At 50.7% G+C, this 18,169-nt stretch overlaps 7 protein-coding genes across 7 annotated transcripts; 1 reads left to right on the top strand and 6 right to left on the bottom strand.

Annotated features, from left to right (window-relative positions):
* Positions 1-2,166: 2,166 nt before the first annotated feature.
* BO87DRAFT_459031 (uncharacterized protein) lies at positions 2,167-3,968 on the bottom strand. The gene is made up of 8 exons (XM_025628915.1): positions 3,720-3,968; positions 3,469-3,634; positions 3,348-3,400; positions 3,048-3,267; positions 2,943-2,993; positions 2,862-2,885; positions 2,703-2,810; positions 2,167-2,652 (listed from the first exon to the last, which is right to left on the bottom strand). The coding sequence occupies exons 1-8, from the start codon at positions 3,744-3,746 to the stop codon at positions 2,222-2,224; spliced, it is 1,080 nt and encodes a 359-aa protein (XP_025479634.1). The 5' UTR covers positions 3,747-3,968; the 3' UTR covers positions 2,167-2,221.
* Positions 3,969-4,590: 622 nt separating this feature from the next.
* BO87DRAFT_53512 (carboxylesterase) lies at positions 4,591-6,584 on the bottom strand. Its single transcript, XM_025629361.1, has 2 exons — positions 5,765-6,584; positions 4,591-5,710 (listed from the first exon to the last, which is right to left on the bottom strand). The coding sequence occupies exons 1-2, from the start codon at positions 6,342-6,344 to the stop codon at positions 4,686-4,688; spliced, it is 1,605 nt and encodes a 534-aa protein (XP_025479635.1). The 5' UTR covers positions 6,345-6,584; the 3' UTR covers positions 4,591-4,685.
* Positions 6,585-8,587: 2,003 nt separating this feature from the next.
* BO87DRAFT_406722 (cutinase family protein) lies at positions 8,588-9,958 on the bottom strand. The gene is made up of 4 exons (XM_025626015.1): positions 9,877-9,958; positions 9,739-9,824; positions 9,465-9,679; positions 8,588-9,405 (listed from the first exon to the last, which is right to left on the bottom strand). Exons 1-4 carry the CDS (start codon positions 9,950-9,952, stop codon positions 8,967-8,969), a joined length of 816 nt encoding a protein of 271 aa, XP_025479636.1. The 5' UTR covers positions 9,953-9,958; the 3' UTR covers positions 8,588-8,966.
* A 1,122-nt stretch (positions 9,959-11,080) lies between these two features.
* Positions 11,081-13,135, bottom strand: BO87DRAFT_415932 (sugar porter family MFS transporter). The gene is made up of 5 exons (XM_025626718.1): positions 12,901-13,135; positions 12,528-12,797; positions 11,992-12,447; positions 11,324-11,929; positions 11,081-11,255 (listed from the first exon to the last, which is right to left on the bottom strand). The coding sequence occupies exons 1-5, from the start codon at positions 13,016-13,018 to the stop codon at positions 11,173-11,175; spliced, it is 1,533 nt and encodes a 510-aa protein (XP_025479637.1). The 5' UTR covers positions 13,019-13,135; the 3' UTR covers positions 11,081-11,172.
* A 367-nt stretch (positions 13,136-13,502) lies between these two features.
* Positions 13,503-15,658, top strand: BO87DRAFT_334518 (carboxylesterase; the record flags this gene model as incomplete). The annotated part of the gene is made up of 4 exons (XM_025620448.1): positions 13,503-13,759; positions 13,827-14,062; positions 14,123-14,781; positions 14,832-15,658. 4 exons carry the CDS (start codon positions 13,503-13,505, stop codon positions 15,501-15,503), a joined length of 1,824 nt encoding a protein of 607 aa, XP_025479638.1. The 3' UTR covers positions 15,504-15,658.
* BO87DRAFT_396939 (fungal specific transcription factor domain-containing protein) lies at positions 15,612-16,943 on the bottom strand (the record flags this gene model as incomplete). The annotated part of the gene is made up of 4 exons (XM_025625273.1): positions 15,612-16,007; positions 16,101-16,452; positions 16,508-16,738; positions 16,801-16,943. 4 exons carry the CDS (start codon positions 16,941-16,943, stop codon positions 15,612-15,614), a joined length of 1,122 nt encoding a protein of 373 aa, XP_025479639.1.
* Positions 16,776-17,869, bottom strand: BO87DRAFT_53585 (Zn(II)2Cys6 transcription factor domain-containing protein). The gene is made up of 4 exons (XM_025629362.1): positions 17,689-17,869; positions 17,528-17,631; positions 17,394-17,467; positions 16,776-17,336 (listed from the first exon to the last, which is right to left on the bottom strand). Exons 1-4 carry the CDS (start codon positions 17,834-17,836, stop codon positions 17,015-17,017), a joined length of 648 nt encoding a protein of 215 aa, XP_025479640.1. The 5' UTR covers positions 17,837-17,869; the 3' UTR covers positions 16,776-17,014.
* Between the last annotated feature and the right edge of the window lie 300 nt (positions 17,870-18,169).

Below are 18,169 nucleotides of genomic sequence, written 5' to 3' on the forward strand. Positions count from 1 at the left end.
CGGTAGTCAATCATCTTATAAAGTTTAGTGCAGGTAGTAGACTCCATGGTTATAGTCCTAAGTAGAGTTCCAACCATTTTCGGGATACTGGCTATCTTTAGTATAGAATAAAAAGCCTTGCCTAAACTTAGCATGTCTCTCTCCTAAATTACCTGCGGGAATGTCTGGCAACCCGCATAATGACGGTGTGGATGTTGGAAATGTGCTCGTCGCAATAGAGTTTTAGCCCAAACCAGTGTGCTACAAGGAAAGGCCGGTATACAGGGTAATATGCGCAGCTGCTATCATCGACATTTCCATGCTCTTTTGTTGGGCTTCTTCGGCCCAGTGACTGTACTTGGGTGTTAGGGATGCCTCAGTCCGAGCAAGAAGAAGGCCGTACGGATCAAGACGCATTCACCGAGACCAAGTCATGCTGGTACATGCTCCGATGGGCTTTGAATAAGACGGTAACTGTGAGACTGTGTCTTATATCACAGCTGATAGTTATACTAATTACCAGTGTGAGGCACGAGTACGGTAGGGCGATTGCGTAGGCAAGAATCGAAGTGCAGGAAGTCTGTTTAACAGCGTTGCACAGCCCACCGATAGCATTCGTGATGAAGCCATCGGCGTCTCAATTGTGCGGGTCGGCTGCGCAATCAAGGCCTCTGCATATTCCAATCTCAATGACGCTGATGCACGAAGATAAACAAGCCGATAGCATATCTATTAGCGCTGCCTTGACCAAGCACAGCTCGGCAGTATATGCAACAGAAGTCCTCCAAGGTTATTACATAGTTTAAATCAAACGGATTGGGTTAAATTGATTTGATTATAGTCTGCTCGAGTCACTGGAGTGTCATCATGTGAGTAGCTATGCAGACTCACAACAACTCAGATACAGGGGCTACCTCAGTATGTAGGTAACTATAAAAAAAGTTATGATTCTTGTTTTCCGATGCCACTTTGCGTAAGTGTAAGCAAGTAGGATCTATATGTAAGATTTCTAAAAATCTACTTATAGATGTCAATTCTGTTGAGTATGGATAGAGTGGTCAAGAGATAAGTACCAAGGACTATACTTCATATTGTTTCAAATACCTCCTTGGTACTACATATATACCCAGTCAGCCTTCCTCCGATACAGTTGATTATAGTCACCGTGAAACTTCGACCCGCTGTACTTTGTTCTAAACATTCATAAGGTCCTCTACCATTAGAAATCTATCCAGTATAAGTCACGATGATCACCACCTACACCCTCCGACGACTGACCAGAGAGATATCCGTGAGAACGAACCCGTCGATTCTCTATAATCCATTGTTGTACAGCTCAATGGCTTTAGCAATGTACAACAACGGAATACATTGAAGCTCATCCTGGTAACATAGTTTGAGTACTATGAGTGCAGTTTGCATAAGGCATTCACCATGCTTACTAATACAAGCATACCTCTCTGATCATGTTTTATGAATCCATCCGGAAACGGAAACTTTGTGGGTTTCGCCCTTGGCAAAATGCCGAATGATTGGTCAGACAAATGAAATCTTCCTGCCAATCGGACGAGAGACTATAGACCTGCCCGATTGGGCAATGTCGATCATGACCGTCTCGGGACGGATAGGAACCGTATGAGTAAGCGACCCTTGAATTGGGGACCCTGAAAAGACCTGAAGATGGTGAGTTTCAGTTGTAGCTTGAGCAATTGTAGCATGAGGTATTACAGGGAATGTAAAAAAGGTGTTAATGTAATATAGTCGGCTTACTTTGTAATAGTGGTGCCATTTACAACATGTAGTAAAACATAAGTTGAACTACTCTCTGTGTTGGCGCAGATTTGGGTCTCGAAAGGCGAAATATATATTCCTCGGATGGACCGCTTTCACGATCACTTCATGTACGATGATAATGACTATTCGTCAGCTAGAGCATCAGCAAATGCAGTGATGCTGCTGCAAATAATGATCTTTCATTGGATAGAGACTTATGGTTATGAGAATTTGAATTAGCCAGAATTAAAGTTGGCTGGTTTGAGGCCTATCATGGAAATATGGCAATGTGATAGTAGTTAGTTTTCACCGTAAAGTTAGTCTGTGCATAAACGACTAGCAACACTAGTAGTACTTTATTCTTTTATTAAAGACTCAACAGTGATGGATTTCTAGACGGTCTTCTAGGGCCTTGGCGGACAATGGTGGCCGTTACCATCATCACTAGTGTTTATCGTACAAGACATCGTTAGGCTAAGGTCCTGGTCCCACTGTGATCGGCAACTCTATCTTCCAGACGTGCAGATCTCATACTCTGCCGTTCCATTGCGCCCTCATGTACGAAATACTCCCGTGTCACCGAGATGCCCGCAGTGGGATCTTCGGCCGACATATTCTCCTTAACCAGCTCATCTTCCGAGTCATGCCGCGACAGCTCGTCCGCCCCCCCGCGCGATACGGACACCGTGGTATGCTGCTTGCTGGCAAATCCCGCAGCTCCGGAGTTGGACAGCTCGTATCCTTGACGGCCGCTGTACGTGCCGGTGCGTGAGTGGGAGCCGAAGACCAGCGTGCGTAGGACAGGGAGGCACGATGCGATGATTGCAATGGCAGTTTCGATCATGGAGACCGTGCAAGTGATCATCTGCTCGCCCAAGTGCGAGTAGATAGCACGGATAACTGGTGTCGTTAGCCTGGCTTTGACTTTATGTGATGTGGTGAAAACTAACTGCTAGTGATGACGACGATGACACCCAGCAGAAAGACGGAGATTACACCGAGCTTTTGCTTTCTCGGCATCTTGAGACGGGCTACCTGAGAGATAGGAAGACAGATGACTGTAACGTTAGTTCACTATTCAATGAGCTCGTTGTCGGGACTTGTCTTACTGAAGACATCACTGAAGATGTTGACTAGGGGCATTTTTAGCTGTAAGTTCAACAAGACACAAGATACGGAAGGGCCCGTACAGAGGATCGTCAACCAGTAGTTAATCGTCGACTGCTTCGCCGAACACGTCACTAGCAGCTAGTCAGCAAACATCTACTGGAGCATCCTGTTACTCTCCCACTCACAATCCGGATTCTCAAAGCTCTTCCATTGGCGATCTGGCGGATAGCATTTGAAGACGATGTCGAAGAACAGCACCAGCCAGGCAGCGGCCAGGACACCCAGGGTGATGTTATAGATGGTCTGATACTTGGTGCGATCGGCCAGGCGCTTGTAGAACAGCACCATACTGGCCTTGATAAGCCAGAGCGAGGTGACATACAAGGTGGACCCGGGAATGATCAACTGTGGCAGGGGAAGAACAGAGTCAGCAACTGGCGGAGGTGTGGATGCTTGGGGATGCAGATCCCGATCCTCATACTGACCTTCTGCATGTTGATCTTTTCGGCCGTGGTTGTCTTGGCCATCTCTGACATGCCTGTGGGTGGGGAGAAACGGGTGGTTAGACGTCGCACGGATCACTAGTAGGCGAAAGAAAGGACAAACCCTGGGTGAACATGTAGTGCTGAATGCCCAAGTCACCGATCAGACAAAACGCGGCGGCAACAACGAAGAAGTCATCGAGATAGAGCTTTTTGAGGAGTCGCCACCGGATGATCAGCCGAAACACGAGGAAGATGCATGCAGCGACCGTGCAGATATACCATGCCACCTAATCCGCGAAGTCAGAGCACCAGAGGTTAGCAAAAGGCGAGAAAGACCGACATGTCTCAGAAATTGACAGTAGGAGCTCATACCACTTGGCCAACGTCCGGACGAGCCATGGCGATGGACGTGCGATACTTCGGACGCTCACGACAACAGCAGAAACGTGCAAGGACGAAGAGGCATATTTTGGATCTTATCTGGGGGGCATTCTTGCAAACCCAGGATTAATAACTATCGGACCAGGGGGAAAAGGTCCTTGTCGCCAGGCAAAATTTCTCGGCCACTCGGTGGTGGTTGCTGCTTGTCGCTGAAGAAGTTTAAGTTTAGCTCAACCAGAACCAGGGCCTGGCAAACCCAAACTGTGAGGGAGATACTATGGAACTGTTCTGTCTTGCATTTGGTCCGCCAGTCATTCTCAGCGATGTGCCTGGGTTCCTGGCAATGGGGCCCGTCTAAGACATTCCAGATGAATTCCTAGGTTCCAAGACAATTGAAGTTCGATAGTGGTTCCGCAATGATCCACCAGATCAATGCTGATTGTGGCGCTGGGTGAACTTCGGCGGATCAAGTCCCCGCATTTAGGGTTGCCCTCGGCCATTGTCCGCGTTGCACCGCGCAGCCCGGTAGTGTTCCTGCAGGCCTGCAAGGTGATCGTCCAGCGCGAGTCACGATCCGTTCAGGGCCAGGGACGGGGAGGAACACTATCGATCCAGTCCCAACGCCAACAAGCACGTTCCAATTTTTTGGAAGACAGCAGTAGCAGTGAAAGGAAACGGATTCCGCCGACAGCCAGCTGGTACCCGAGCATTGCAGCCTACCAGCTGATGGCGCAAGCCTGGAGCCAGCCAAGGTTGGAGGCATTCTAAAACGAGCTAGTGCCGCATTCACATTAGGTCATACAATGAAATTTAACAGTCTTAACACACACACACACGCACACACACGAAAATGAAATCATTATATGAAATTATGTCTCGTAAAATGAAATTAGTTTACGGGAAAGTGCACGCCCCACGGCGGCGTAGCTAGTCACGTCGTCACGTCGTCTCCATCCTCTATGAATCCAGCAGCACCGGGTTCTGCACCACCGGATACTTGGGGAAGTTAGGCTTGTATACGGCCTGGCAGCGTCCGTTGTAGGCGCCGGTAGTGCTCATCTCGATCGCCAGCTCGTTGCCTGGAACTCCCAGGCGAGCCAGAGGACCGTTGACGGGTTGAGCTTGGTCCCATCCGGGGCCGGAGCTGGGCTCCTTGATCCAGGCCACAAACCAGTCGTTCATGTAGTCCGCCAGCTCCTGTTCGGCGGTGGTAACGTCGCTCAACTTGGAGAAGCACTCATTACCACCGTGGAAGAAGGGCACCTCACTGCCGTGGGAGGGGCCAATGCCGGCGACGCCAAGCACGTTCGAGTAGTTACCAAACCAGCGGTAGATCCAGGTGGGCTGCTCACTCGAGCGCACGTCGACAAGGTAGTCGGTTGAGCAGAGGAAACGGGCATCACCGTAGCAGGCGCCGCTCTCAAAGGAGACGGACGAGTAATCAGAGCTGTTGTACGCATCCAGGAGCTCCTCGGACGGCACCCAGGCGACATCCGCGTCGAAGGTGTGGATCCACTTGGTGAAGTTGGTGTTTTCGGAAGCATAGGCATAGGCAAACAGACGGCCCTCCTGGTCAGAGTTACCAACCATAAGAGGCAGAGACTTGGGGTAGTGGCCTTGAGCAAAACGGTCGGTGTAGTTGGAGAAGCGAGTGATGTTGTCGACAATGGGGGAGAACCAGGTGTTGGAAGTGGAATTGAAGTAGGTGGTCTGGAAGGCGTAGGTATCAACCTCGCGCAGGCAGTCCAACGTGTAGTTGCTGGCATCACAGCCGAGCGTCACGTTGGCCGCCAACATATCCTCAACGACCTGAGCCAGAGCCACGCCGGCCGGGGCATAGGCCGGACCGGACTCAGCGTTGGCCGACATCTCCACGGCGCCAGCCAGGAAAGTCTCCGGGTGATTCCAGAGGTAATGGTCGACATGCACACCGCCAGAGGAGTGACCACCCAGCACGATGTTCGACTTGTTTCCTCCGAAAGCTGCGCCGTCGGTTAGTAACAGTGACTCGTTGGCAGTGGAACTAGCAAGCATACCTTCGATGTTGTCATAAACCCACTGCACGGCCAAATCCACATCCATGATGCCAAAGTTCTGCGACTGGCCCTCAAGTTCCGGGGCATTGGGCGAAGCGTAGATGCTCTCGCGGTAGTTGAAGTTGACATAGATGACGTCTTTGCGGGCGAAGTTGTAGCCCTGCCACTGGGCGTTACTGCTGCCACCAGTAACCATGGCTCCGCCATAGATATAAACGAAGACGGGCAGATCACTACCGCTCAGCGGAGTCCAGATGTTCAGGCTGAGGCAGTCCTCGCTCTGGGCCGTGATGGCGGTGCCAGACATGGCCTGGGCGCACGAGGGGCCATAGGTGGTAGCTTTGAATTCGCCTCCGGCAAAGCACGACAGAGCCTTGGGGGCCTTCCAGCGGTTTTCACCAGCGGTCGTCTCGGCGAACGGGATGCCCAGGAAGACATTCGTGTCATTTTTCTCAAATCCACGGACGAGACCCTGGGAGACGGTGACGGACGGGGCCGTGGCCTGGGCGGCACTGACCAGAGCCAGGGCGGTGGCGGTCAGGCCCAGGGCCTGGTCAGCAGTCTTGCGCATCAAGCCCATGATGGAGAACGGCAGTATAGGAATTGAGGATAAGGCGTGCAAGAAAAAGAGCCAGCATGGTGATGGCCACGCAGCAGGGGGTCCCTATTTAAACGGGTCGCGGGTGAAGAAGGGAAAAGCCGCGCCCGGAAGGCGTGGAATTTGCTCCGAAGGAGAGATTCCATGGTTCTCCACCCGCGCCGCCGTTCCGCTAACTGGCACCACTCCACCAGGGCGAGACCGGGTCTAGCTTGATTGGTACGGCGAGTCGATGGATGCGAGACGAGGCCAGTCAGAACCAACCGATTTAGTGGAGGTTAGTCCATGGTGCCATTTCTGGATGCTGTGTATCGAGTATTCTGTCGTCGGGGGGGTCTCTCCCACGTGGTAGACAGAGCTTGGCGTGGGAGGCGCAAAACTATCGATTCTCGAGTCAGTCAGAGACTTCCTATCAGGCCACACTGCTGCCTAGATGCAATGGAGGGTAGAGCAGACCAGGGAGGATTGTGACTAATGGATATTGTTGGGGATGGGTCGTGCAATGATACGAAGTATGTTTTGCTGGGGGTTCCGAAGTTCCTAGAAGCAATACCAGAGGGGCGGAGAAACAAGAGGTATCATTGGTGGTACTCGAGTCAAGAATGGTGAAGTAGTACTATCGTTGAGGGGGAGAGTTGGAGATGATGAAGAAGCAGCTGGAGTTGATTGTGATGTTGGAAGGTGGAAGGTGGAAGGTGGAAGGTGGGAAGAGGGAAGGCAGTACCAGTACCACACGTGATGGAGTTGTTTACTCGGCCACGTGCTGCTGGCCACTTCTTTCTCCCTCTGTTTCCTCCTCAGTCTACTGTCATGCCTACAAGAGGATTCCATTCAGAGTGTTTACTGGGAGATCTGCCGACATTCACATCTCAGTCCTAGTCAATCCAGTCTTTGAGGTCTCCACCATGCAAGGAGCCGGCTGTTAGTCCCATTGCCATGTGGTTCGGTTATCGACACTCCACATCCACAAACATCCACCCCAATAAGGTTTTAGAAAATCATGATGTGGACAAATACTTCCGAAGGGTTATCTTTTCGTTCGTCTACCGGCCTGCTCGCCATGAACTGAAGGATAAACAGAGTCAAAAAAGGGAGAGGGTCCGCGCACCTCGCGGAGTTTACCCAATTCGGTATTCGCCGAAAACAATGCAGCGAGACGAGGTCAGCCACAGTATTATTATACTTGATGGCAAATCTGCGAACGATGGAAGAGGCAGCCATCACGACGTGAGAGATTGGAGATAAAAAGCTCTACACGATTCTGCTAGATCAGAAATGGACGTCATTCCCGACCCTAGCGGGATTCAACTGTTTTTCGCGACCTGCACGAGGGATTACCCATTTGTGGGACCTCTTACATCGCTTCGACCTGGTCCTGGAACGGAAGAAAGACTTGACATGATCCATTGCTCTATAAATACTGGAATATTTAACCGAAGAGGATTGAACGACATCCGCGAAAAGCAATTCCAACTTAGCCCACGAGGCTCACCGAGATGTTACCGTTTGTGACAGCCATGAGCATGTTTCCTAAAAAAAAGGAGAGAAAAAGCCCCCCACACCGATAGAGGAATTGTTTGGCATAGGAGATCTATAGCTGTTATTGACGGGTTACTCCTGTAAGCGATCACAGGTCATACAGACCGAACGTCTGGCTACTGTATGGTTCACAGTCTTTGTTTTGGTCCGCCCTCTGGTGAGCACAGCGTCTCTTAGGAGTAAATGACGGCGGTCAAAAAGAACTGCCACTGATGGAAAGGAGCGCCCTGGCAGCTGTAGTTAAGACGCCGTATGAACTGTCGACCATTCAATAAGGCTCCTTTCTCATTTTCCTTTTTACATGGGGCACTGCGATATGGCATAGTATGCCTCAGGCAGCACATGTGCATTCCGCTCCCAAACCCAGCCATAGGGGTCGTCGTTCTTGATTCCAGTCGATTATCTTCAATCTGTTCCGCTGTTTCGAAGAATGCCTCGCGAGAAAAGAAATTCCAAAACTATAGTTTAATCGAAAAGAATCACGATATAGCTTGACGGTCAAGTAGAATTACTTTTCTAGTCGTCCTTGTCGGAGGGGAAAAAGTGTCGCAACCAGGTGGGTATTCAAGGGCTCGGACTTTGAAGCATATCAGTTGATAGTGCATTCTTTGACTAATTAGAACGTAAAGATTAATTCGACGTAGCATTAAAGGTTCTTTCACGTCAAAGAAACAAAGCTAGACTCCCGAACATTCACTTCGCTTCCGTGATGTGGCTGGTCATACGGCAAGCAATCTCAACCACTGAGACGGACACAAGACAGGGAATAGAATCTCAAGTAGGCTCATTATACTCAAGCAGGTATGCGAGGTCCCCCTCGGGACTCTCGAAGCAATACAAAGTTGACCAAAACAGCATGAGAGAGAAAAAGCTACTGTCAAACAGCTTGCTTCATGAACTCACAAAATCCACCTCGACTTCGATCGGACATGCGGTTCAATGTATGTAGATGTAAAGCTTGAAGCATCATAAGGTTCTTTAACTCATATATCAAAGCCGGAGAACCTTCAGGCTGAAATCATCTATAATCACCACGGCCATTCTAGCCTATCTGGACCTGGCGGCCTAGAAAAGCGACGCCAGAGAAGGGAAACCGCCAGACGTGGACGAGCCCAGGCCAGATAGACCACTCAGTCCACCCAGTCCTGTCGCGGATGAGGACTCGGAAGAGGAGTCACCAGTCGAGGTGCTCGAAGAGGTACCAGATGAAGACGAATCGGTCAACGAAGAAGTGGTGGTGTCGCTGAGCTTAGATTCCAGCCACTGAGAAGCTTCACCCGTGTTCATGACATAGGTGAAATGTGCGGCGGTGACGATGAGGGTACCATCGCAGACAAGATCACCCATGGCACAGTAGATCTTGACCTTGTCCTTGGGGAAGTTGCCGATTTGACCTCCCTCCTGGGCATTGCGAGTGTAACCAAACAGCACAACGCCCTTGATCTTGTCCTTGACGTCGTCAGAAAGCTGCTTGATGGAGTCGTCCATCACGGCTGTTCCTTGACTGTATGAAAATTAGCATGTGCATAAGGTGTGGTGGAAGGGTATGGAAGAGCCACTGACCTATACCCACCAGCCAGGATCTGGCTGGTAGGGCACTTCGAAGCAGCCAGCTTGAAAAGACTCTCCGCCTCGCTGATGGCAGCCGGGGAAGTGTTGTCCGGAAGTGCGTTCGATATGAGATCAGCCGTATATGCGGGCCCCACGCCCTGGCAGAGGACCTGGCCGGCTTTTGCCATCTTGAGGTCGTTGCACACAGCAGGACCAGTGGAGATACCCTTGGATTCTCGTCAGTATTTCGAGTGTTTGATCAGGTGAGAATGACCGAGTTACTTACGAGCAGGCCAGGCTCAGTAGATGCTCGGGCAAAGATGAAGATGATGGGCTTACAAGAGCCCTGGCGCAGTTCATTACCATCAGAAACTAAACAATTAGCCGAGGTCGCTGTGATCATGGCATGGTGGTATATGCTTACGTTGACGTTCAGCAAGTCCCATGGGACTCGCAGCAGCAAGACCTGCCAGCCCGAGCAGAATGGATAGAAGCTTCATTGCGGTGTTCACTTGGTGCTGCTATGAGAAGGAACTTCACTAATCGATGCCAATCGCCTGGGCAGCAGGACTGAAATTTATCCTTCAGGTCTATCCCACTCGCCCAGCACATCACATGGCGAACCCATTAGTGTGCCGATGCCCAGAGAAATAGGCTGGTTTCGTTGTTTCAGGCAGAAGTATTGATATAGAGTATATAGAGTCTCAGGGCAAAGGGACCGACCAATTTTTGCAAACCACGGGCCAAGGAAGGGGGACGAACCGTGGACCGAGGATTGGCACCGTGGCATACCGAGGACCCTGGATTAGGGGTCCTGTGCCGGCGCACCAACGGCGTGTTACATATCCCGACCATGTTTTTGGGTCGCCTACTCCAGGACCCTGACTCCGAGGTAAAGTTCGCCATGTTGTCTTCGGAAAAAAAAAACTCGACAGGTGGGATTGCCAAGCAATCAATGCATGGTTTTCTCGACGATAAATGGTTTCAAGTAAACAATGTCCCTCGGACCCAAAAATCAGCCACGGTCGATCAACCGGGCGATCCGACCACGCCCTCGTCTCGGTGGACGGTTCAGGGTCACAGAACATGGAGAAATGCGAGCCTAATGCTATTAAAGTTTCGTTCGCATAATAAACTTTAGGAGTCAGGGACGGGTAAACATCGTTCAGCAAAACTCTTACGCTGATGTCATTTGCATGGGCTCGTTTCATGGTCGATTTCTTTCTTAGACGGTGAAGAGTCCATCTATAACTACCATCACCATGGTGCTATTGTTTGATACAATCACCCCCTGTCGGAGCCTGCCGACACTGCAGACCCTTAAGGGACAACGTTAAACTTATTTCGATACCATAATCATGGTTCGCTTCAGTTTGCGCGTTTTCGTGTAGCAGACAGAAACCCCGTTTACCCGAGGTCCGGCCGAGCCTAAAGAACTAAAGACTGGTACCGGGTAGATATTTGTAAGTATGGCAATGGTACACTAGATGCATCTTCTTTACGCTCTCTACAAGAATAAAATGCATTAGTAACTGGTACTGGAACTTCGGAGTCTATTTATTGCTCTAAAATAATGCCAGAAAACAGATTATAATTTCTGTGCCCGCGAAACGCTTTATCGCAAGCGAGACAAGAATTAGGTTCGCAGCAACTGATCACTGAATAACATCACATATAGTCTACCACACGCGCAATGTGAGTCAAGTCCGGCACCCCTTCCCTATACCTCCTCCACCTCAGTCGCATGAGCCTCCTTCTTCTCCTCGAGGACAGAGTCACCTGGCACTCCGGGAATGTTATAAGCTGCAAAAAGACGAATTAGTAAATCACGTTGTTGACTAACAATAAGCAAGGGGGAATATTTGTCATACATTTGAAGCTGCGGGCGGAGACACCATTCTTGAAGAGGATTTGTATCTCTTCCAACGTGCGTCCGGCCGTCTCCGGAAGCAGAAAAAATATCCAAGCCGTTGCTGCGACCATCAGGCTACCGTAGATGAAGCCGACTCGGGCGCTCAAATTGGCAGCATCGCTGTCGAAGAGATATGGGAAGGTAAAAGTCACCATCCAGCTGCAAAACCAATTGACTCCCGTCGACGTAGCCATCAGCTTGCTGCGGTTCGGTCCGGCAGCAATCTCCGAGGTAACGACCCAAACGGCGGGGCCCAAAGAAAGATTATACACGATCATGTAAATGTATACCATAGCGACAATCAATCGATCGAGAGTCATAGTTTTATGGGATGCTGTTCCGGCCCCGCCGACAATCAGAAGCACGATGGCAACAAGGACGCACGAGAGAAGAAGCATAGGGCGACGGCCAAAGCGCTCGACGCAGTACTGGTTCAGCCATACCGCGGGCATGGGGACCAGATACAAGCCCATCTGGATCAGGAATGAATTGGTCATCCCGATAGCCGAGAAGAAAACGATTCCGTAGCTGGTGATGAAATTGATTCCAGAGGCCTGTTGCCATGCTGATGGGGAGAAGACATTTAGTATCGGAAAACAATAGAAGGAGAAGGGCCTTCCATCTTACCTTGTAGTGCCATACCCAAGTATGCTTTGCGACCATCCTGATGCCAGTGTAGTAGCTCCCTCCACGAACCTTCAGCGCGACGTTCTTCTTCGAGTGTCCCGGATATGTACAAAACTTCGCTCTCGATCACGTCGGGTCGATTGCCGTGCAAGCGACGGAGAGCTGCACGGGCTTGCTCCGTCTTCCCCTTCTTCAAGAGCCAGCGAGGTGATTCAGGGGCAAACAAGATAAGCCCCGGGACCAAAATAACTGGGAAGACCACCTGAACCGCCATGGGGATCCGATAAGCGCCGCTGTCGTTCCGATTCTTGGTCGCATTGTCCACGATGACACCCAGTAGCAGTCCAAGACCAACATCGAATTGGTAGAGAGAAACCAGAGCCCCACGGAACCGGGCCGGGGCACAGTCGGCGACATATAGCGGAATCAAGCACGAAATCAGACCCACGGCATACCCTACGCATCGGTTAGTAACAGTTGCAACGTATCGGCGACTGCAGCGGTGGTACAGCGTCGGTCAATGAATAAGTACCGACCTAGGAGTAGCCGCCCAACAATCAACAGAGCAAGTTTGTCGGCGGAGACCTGAAAGATCACCCCCAAGACAACAAATGTGCTTGAAACAAACAAGCCCCCTCGGCGACCGATTCTGTCATCGACAAGGTATGAGGATACGGCGCCGACGAGCTCACCGACATTGATGATACTGGTGGTGAGAGACTGAATGCTAGAGCTGAGGACATAGCCGCCGGTTGCACTGTCATAATGCCCATAGGCTTTGATGAAGGGCTCCATTACCAGTATACCTATAGGGATGTGTATTAGTGTACTGTAATCAAAGCAGGTCCGCCAGTATCATGGACTTCAGCGGGTCGCTGGTCAGCAGAAGGGTTAAGGCTGCAGACGCACCAGAGTAATAGGATGAGTCGAAGCCAAATTGAAAGGCTGCAATGGTGATGAACAGGCAGATTGCAATGGCACGCCAGTCAGCTCGGGCGGCAGCCGCAGCTGACATTGGAGCCGTCATAGTGAAGAGAGTATTTAGACAGCCAGACGGATAACCGACTTGAACGCACAAGGAGAGAGCAAGACATTGTGCAATGGGCGCTGTCAGGATGTGCTTTTTATAGTGAGGCAACTTGGGGATGAGTTTATCCTTTTCACCCCAGATTTTTCTCGTCCCCAAAGCCGGGGTTGCGGAGAAGCCCTGTCAGCCGACCGAATGGATGAGATCCCAGCCGTAAAGAAGGAAATTGCCCGAATACTAGCAGCGTAATTCACCGACTAGAGTTCAACGGCGCGGTCCGAACAGCGATGCTGATTGGGTATGGGACGGATTAGCTTGGGATGCGGACGGCCGCGAACAGCAAACGGAAACAAGGGGGATCCACCCTAGGGATGCAACTCCACGATGGTCGATCCCGACAGGTATAAATCATTAGCCGCGCCGACCATGTTTCTCGGGACCGCAAACACCTGTTTATTGCTATTCCCTCCTTCAGACAGACACTATGGCTGCTGCAGTGCGTCAGCTTCGGGTGCCCGAGGATCCTGACCAGGCTCCCGCCTCGTCCAGCGACCCAGTAGTCGTCATTGTCCCAACGCAAACCTCGCCCTCATATTTTCAGCGGGTGATCGGTCGAAAATCACCCATCTCAGGAATCGAGGAGTTTCGAGGGATCCCGTATGGGACTGTGCCGGCGAGATGGCAGCATGCATTGCTCCGTGATCGCTTACCCCGGGATGAATTTGATGCAACACGAAACGGGTAGGTCGACATATTGCTTCGGAGTGTGCGGGACTATAGCCCGCTAACTTTGATATCTGTGCGTTAGTCCTCGTTGCCCTCAGCCGCAGGAACCTAACAACACCGACGAGTTTCAATCTCATCTCGAGTTCCCGGCCGACGTAACGGAGTCGGAGTTCGACTGTCTCAATCTGTTCATAACAAGACCCAGTGCTGCGATCCTTGCTGCAGCCGGTTTCGATGCGCAGGGAGTGAAATTGCCAGTATACGTGTATATCCATGGAGGAGCGTATAGCTTCGGTGCAGGAACAGACCCGATGTGGGGTAAGTTGCTAGCTTGAGGATCAGGTGTAATCAGCTACAGTACCACTGACTGCCTAATAGATCCGGCTCGCCTCGTTAAGAAATCGGTTGAGCTAGGCACTCCCATGATTGTGGCCACCATCAACTACCGCCTCAACATGTTTGGTTTCGCGGCTTCATCCGAGATCATTCAAGCCCAACCGGAAGGTCAGAAGAAAGGGTGCAATTTCGGACTGAGCGATCAGCGAACCGCTATTCGCTGGGTGCGTCAGAACATTGGTGCTTTCGGCGGTGATGCCACCCAGGTCACCGTCGGAGGTCAATCAGCAGGTGGAAGCTCGTCGCATGCCCACGTCCTGGAGGCTATTCTTGGCAGAGGCGAGCCCTTGGTTCAGCGAGGAATCATTCAATCGGGAACTGTTGGTGTGCTCGGTCCCATTTCGATGGACGTCTCCAACGTGCGCTGGAGTGCTTTCTGTCAGCATGCAGGAGCTCCCGCAGGCGATGCTATTTCGCGAATGGCTTTCATGGCAAACCTTCCGCCCGCGGAGATCCTGCGAGCGGCTGGCAAGTTGGGTTCCATTGTCTGTCCCTTAGTGGAAGACGGTCTTACAATCTCAGAAAGGCCAAATGGTCGCTGGAAGGTTCACCTTGATGGCCCAGAGAGTGAATCTGTTACGGAAATACCGGCCTCTCGTACCGAGGTAATTCCGGTTCTAATCGGTGATACCGATGTCGAGGTTAGTCAGCCCATTGTACGGGGCCAACATCATATGCTGACAAAGAACAGGGTCTTTTACACATGAAAGAGGTAAATGTAATCAAAAATTATGAGCATCTGAGCGAAAAACTATATACAGGGGTGGAGTCGAAGGAGTTCTTGGAAGAACTATACCAGGCCTACGGCTTCCACCCAGACATTTCCCCGACGGAGCTTAGAACACGGGTGCTTCAGCTGTTGACGGATATACAGTTCGGGTATCCTGTGCAATGTGCCAGACAAGAACTAAGGGATTGGGAAGCGCCCAGAAATAAGCATACAGAAAGTCCTATCGTTCCCCGTCCTACTGCGGTGCACTCGTATCGCATGAGTGTGGGCAACCCATTTCCGGGACCCAGGCAAGGGATTGCCCAGCATTGCGTCGACTTGATATATATTTTTAATTGCTTCGCAGATGCAATAAGAGTTGCAGACGAGGCCCTGCCAGCCGAAGCACCGACAAACGCCGCCCTTGTCGACCGCGTTCAGAGAGATTGGATCCGGTTCATCACAGCCCCATCTCCCGATATCGAGACTGGTAACGCAACTGTCTACGGCAGTGGCCGAACCATATCAACAGTCCACATGGACTCGGATCAGACTTGGACGGATAGATTGCACAGATTCCGGGTCCTGGGTAGACATTGGCGTTCTGCCCAGCAGGCCATACAAGCCATAACTGGACCAAGCCATATTATATAAAGCTCTGGTAGCCTAATGGCAATTGTTAGACCCCTTATAACTCTTCGGGAAGGCCTGGCAGTGCGGGTTTCAATACAGATGTGAATAGACGGTATGCTTGATCTATTTTCAGCTAATTGGGCCAACCCACAATCCATTATAGCCTGGGGCCCAGCGGTAACGAAGCATTTCTGGATCCAAAGATAATTGCGGGACACCAGTAAATCCTGGCATCGATTGACTATGGTCGGGGGCAATATCCCCGGAAGATTCAGCCATATTGAATGACAGTGTCCGGCGCAAGAGCTTGGCAAACGTGCGTTGGTAGTCCATGTTTGTCGCAGCTACAAACATGTCCAAAACCTGTAGATTTATAGAACAATTGCGTAAGATCAAGTCGTCTGATTGCTTCCCCAGCTTTTGTGCCAGAATGAGAAAGATGAATGAAGACTGTAAAAAGTAGGTCCCGAAGAATCTATACATCAGAGACAGTTGTGGATCGATCCGCAATATGTGTCGGGCAACCTTCATCGAATTCATGTGAGCAAAGGTGTGTACGAAAAGATAGAACGTCGGGTTCTTCTTCAGAATATGCCAACGCAATTAGTGGTGACTCACATTTGCACAAGCTACAGCATGCTCGCCGGCTGTCAGAAAGTCGGCAGAAGACTGCCATGTAAGGTCTTGATACATCCGCACCACGTCCATTGGACCATGTAGTAATACAAACATGCAGTGGTACATGTGAAATCCATAGTAGGCCACTGGTGGGACTTCTGCTACCGGACATGAATGGCAATCTGGCTCAGCAATCGATCTGAACTCCGAGCCTACAAGAGCCTCAAAAGATTGATACCACAACCTGAGGTGCTGCAAAATATTCGTTTGCACCGTGTTCAAAAGATCAGGGCATGTGTTAAATGTTGAATGGTCGCTAAGGAAGCGATATTCCAAGATTTCGCCCAGAATCCTGCACTAGATTCAGATACGACGGCATGAAATTGGCGAACCACAGGAAATCCTACCTTGAAAGAGGCAGGAAAAGCCCTAGCATATCCAGATTCCCAACATGATAGCTAAGTACTGTTTCATGCGCGCCTGGCTTTTGACCCTGGGGAAGTAATGGGCCAGGCTGATTCCATAATGCATCAGGGCGTGGAATCGGGAGAAACAGACATTCATTGTCGGTGATTCGCGGTCGTCCGTTGAATGACAAAGCCGCATGTCGATCTATGATATAGGTTGCCCACCATAACCTGTCATGATCTCAATATCAACGACCTTGTGGCTAATGTATATTCTGGCATTAAGGACAAACCTCCTCCGTTCCTCTTTATCATCCTGACTAAGATTGGGTACATCTTTGTGTAGCTCCAACTTTTGAACAACAAATCTGAGAAATATAAGCCAGTATTGCAAACTCGACTCGACCGATCTTTCGCTCGGGGCGATACTTGTCATAATAAATGCCGTTAAGGCGTCATCGAGCACATGATTAGTATCGGGTAATGTCCTGGGGTGAAAATGCTGTATTAGCTTGTCAAGGAGATAGCGTCCTTGAGCCATCCGCTGATTAACTGTTCGTTCGGATACATAAAGTGACTGCTCCGCCGACGGCATGAAACAAGCGACACCTGTAGCGTATAAGATGGCTGAAGGTTCATTGCTCGGGAGAAGTCCGTAATCGTACATAGGATTGAAAGTAGCAGGGTTGGCAGTATGGGCCTTGGGGCACACTGATCTAGGAGTCTGCATTTTCGGATGAGTAAGGCATGAAATTCTTGATTGGGTGAAGCATAGAAGTGCTCCAACAGACGACAGGCCTCGAAACGTGAAAGTTGAAGCGGGGAAGCGCTATTGTCTGTGGTGAGCGTGATAGGCTCCAAGGCATGATGGAAGTGGGGGGAATACCTGGGCGTGGCTTGTTCCGACGTCAAAATCTGCAGACTGCAAAGACAGTCCAATACAGGATAATCAGGTGCATCCTGCAGTCGGGTTCAGCACATCTGCACATAAGCCGGGGGGGGGGGTGTCATGGGCCGCACCGACAATGGATGTTCCGATAGTTGAGGAGGTATGACTGGGGGCGTTTGTCTAGTTGGTCGCCTTCCGCGTCTCATAATCGGGCGACTGGAAGTGCACTGTATCCCTAATCCTGGGGTTGATCAGAAATGGCCGGGTGAGGCAGCGGGAAGTGGAGGCGTACGATGACAGCGGGCGCATCCTTGGGATCGAGGCGAGCATTTGAGCTTATGGCGATGGCACTGGTCACAAGCAACGAGGGTCTTCTTCCCTTTATGATGACATAGTAAAAGAGAACGCCCACTGGTGTACTGCGAAGGATCTGCAGTCATTGGATGGATAGATTAACGAATGATGAGTTCAGGCTAGAGGCAGAGGGTAGAAGGAGTGGAGAGAATCGAGGCAGCGCCGGGGAGGCAGATCCAGATCCTCACCTCACCGCCTCCGGAGGGTCACTGGAAGTACTAGCGAGGTCTAGCTAATTGCACCTTTTTTTAAGTCAATGTTTTCGCTGTTAAGTGGGCCAAAACAGTATACTGTGAGTATCGCTGTCAGGCTACACCACGCAGACGTGGCGACATTTTAAACAAAAGCCGACAAGAAGAAGACCTTGTAAAGCTATCACTAGCCACGAATATCCTGGTTACTAGCCGGCATAACGGCCG

This window comes from Aspergillus neoniger, assembly GCF_003184625.1.
Source record: "Aspergillus neoniger CBS 115656 unplaced genomic scaffold BO87scaffold_16, whole genome shotgun sequence".
Taxonomy (NCBI): domain Eukaryota; kingdom Fungi; phylum Ascomycota; class Eurotiomycetes; order Eurotiales; family Aspergillaceae; genus Aspergillus; species Aspergillus neoniger.

Coding starts and splice junctions, on each gene's coding strand:
- BO87DRAFT_459031 (XM_025628915.1), bottom strand. CDS start 3,746: ATGGCTCGTCCGGACGTTGGCCAAGTG. Junction 3,401..3,468: donor GCACTACATGTTCACCCAGG/GTTTGTCCTTTC, acceptor CCCCACCCACAG/GCATGTCAGAGATGGCCAAG. Junction 2,994..3,047: donor GAGCTTTGAGAATCCGGATT/GTGAGTGGGAGA, acceptor ACTAGCTGCTAG/TGACGTGTTCGGCGAAGCAG.
- BO87DRAFT_53512 (XM_025629361.1), bottom strand. CDS start 6,344: ATGGGCTTGATGCGCAAGACTGCTGACCAGGCCCTGGGCCTGACCGCC. Junction 5,711..5,764: donor GGTTTATGACAACATCGAAG/GTATGCTTGCTA, acceptor CCGACGGCGCAG/CTTTCGGAGGAAACAAGTCG.
- BO87DRAFT_406722 (XM_025626015.1), bottom strand. CDS start 9,952: ATGAAGCTTCTATCCATTCTGCTCGGGCTGGCAGGTCTTGCTGCTGCG. Junction 9,825..9,876: donor GGGACTTGCTGAACGTCAAC/GTAAGCATATAC, acceptor CTAATTGTTTAG/TTTCTGATGGTAATGAACTG. Junction 9,680..9,738: donor CTACTGAGCCTGGCCTGCTC/GTAAGTAACTCG, acceptor CGAGAATCCAAG/GGTATCTCCACTGGTCCTGC.
- BO87DRAFT_415932 (XM_025626718.1), bottom strand. CDS start 13,018: ATGACGGCTCCAATGTCAGCTGCGGCTGCCGCCCGAGCTGACTGGCGT. Junction 12,448..12,527: donor TGTTGGGCGGCTACTCCTAG/GTCGGTACTTAT, acceptor ACCGATGCGTAG/GGTATGCCGTGGGTCTGATT. Junction 11,256..11,323: donor CTCCGCCCGCAGCTTCAAAT/GTATGACAAATA, acceptor GTCTTTTTGCAG/CTTATAACATTCCCGGAGTG.
- BO87DRAFT_53585 (XM_025629362.1), bottom strand. CDS start 17,836: ATGACTGCAGATCCTTCGCAGTACACCAGTGGGCGTTCTCTTTTACTA. Junction 17,632..17,688: donor AGGATGCGCCCGCTGTCATC/GTACGCCTCCAC, acceptor CCCCAGGATTAG/GGATACAGTGCACTTCCAGT. Junction 17,337..17,393: donor TCGGAACAAGCCACGCCCAG/GTATTCCCCCCA, acceptor CACAGACAATAG/CGCTTCCCCGCTTCAACTTT.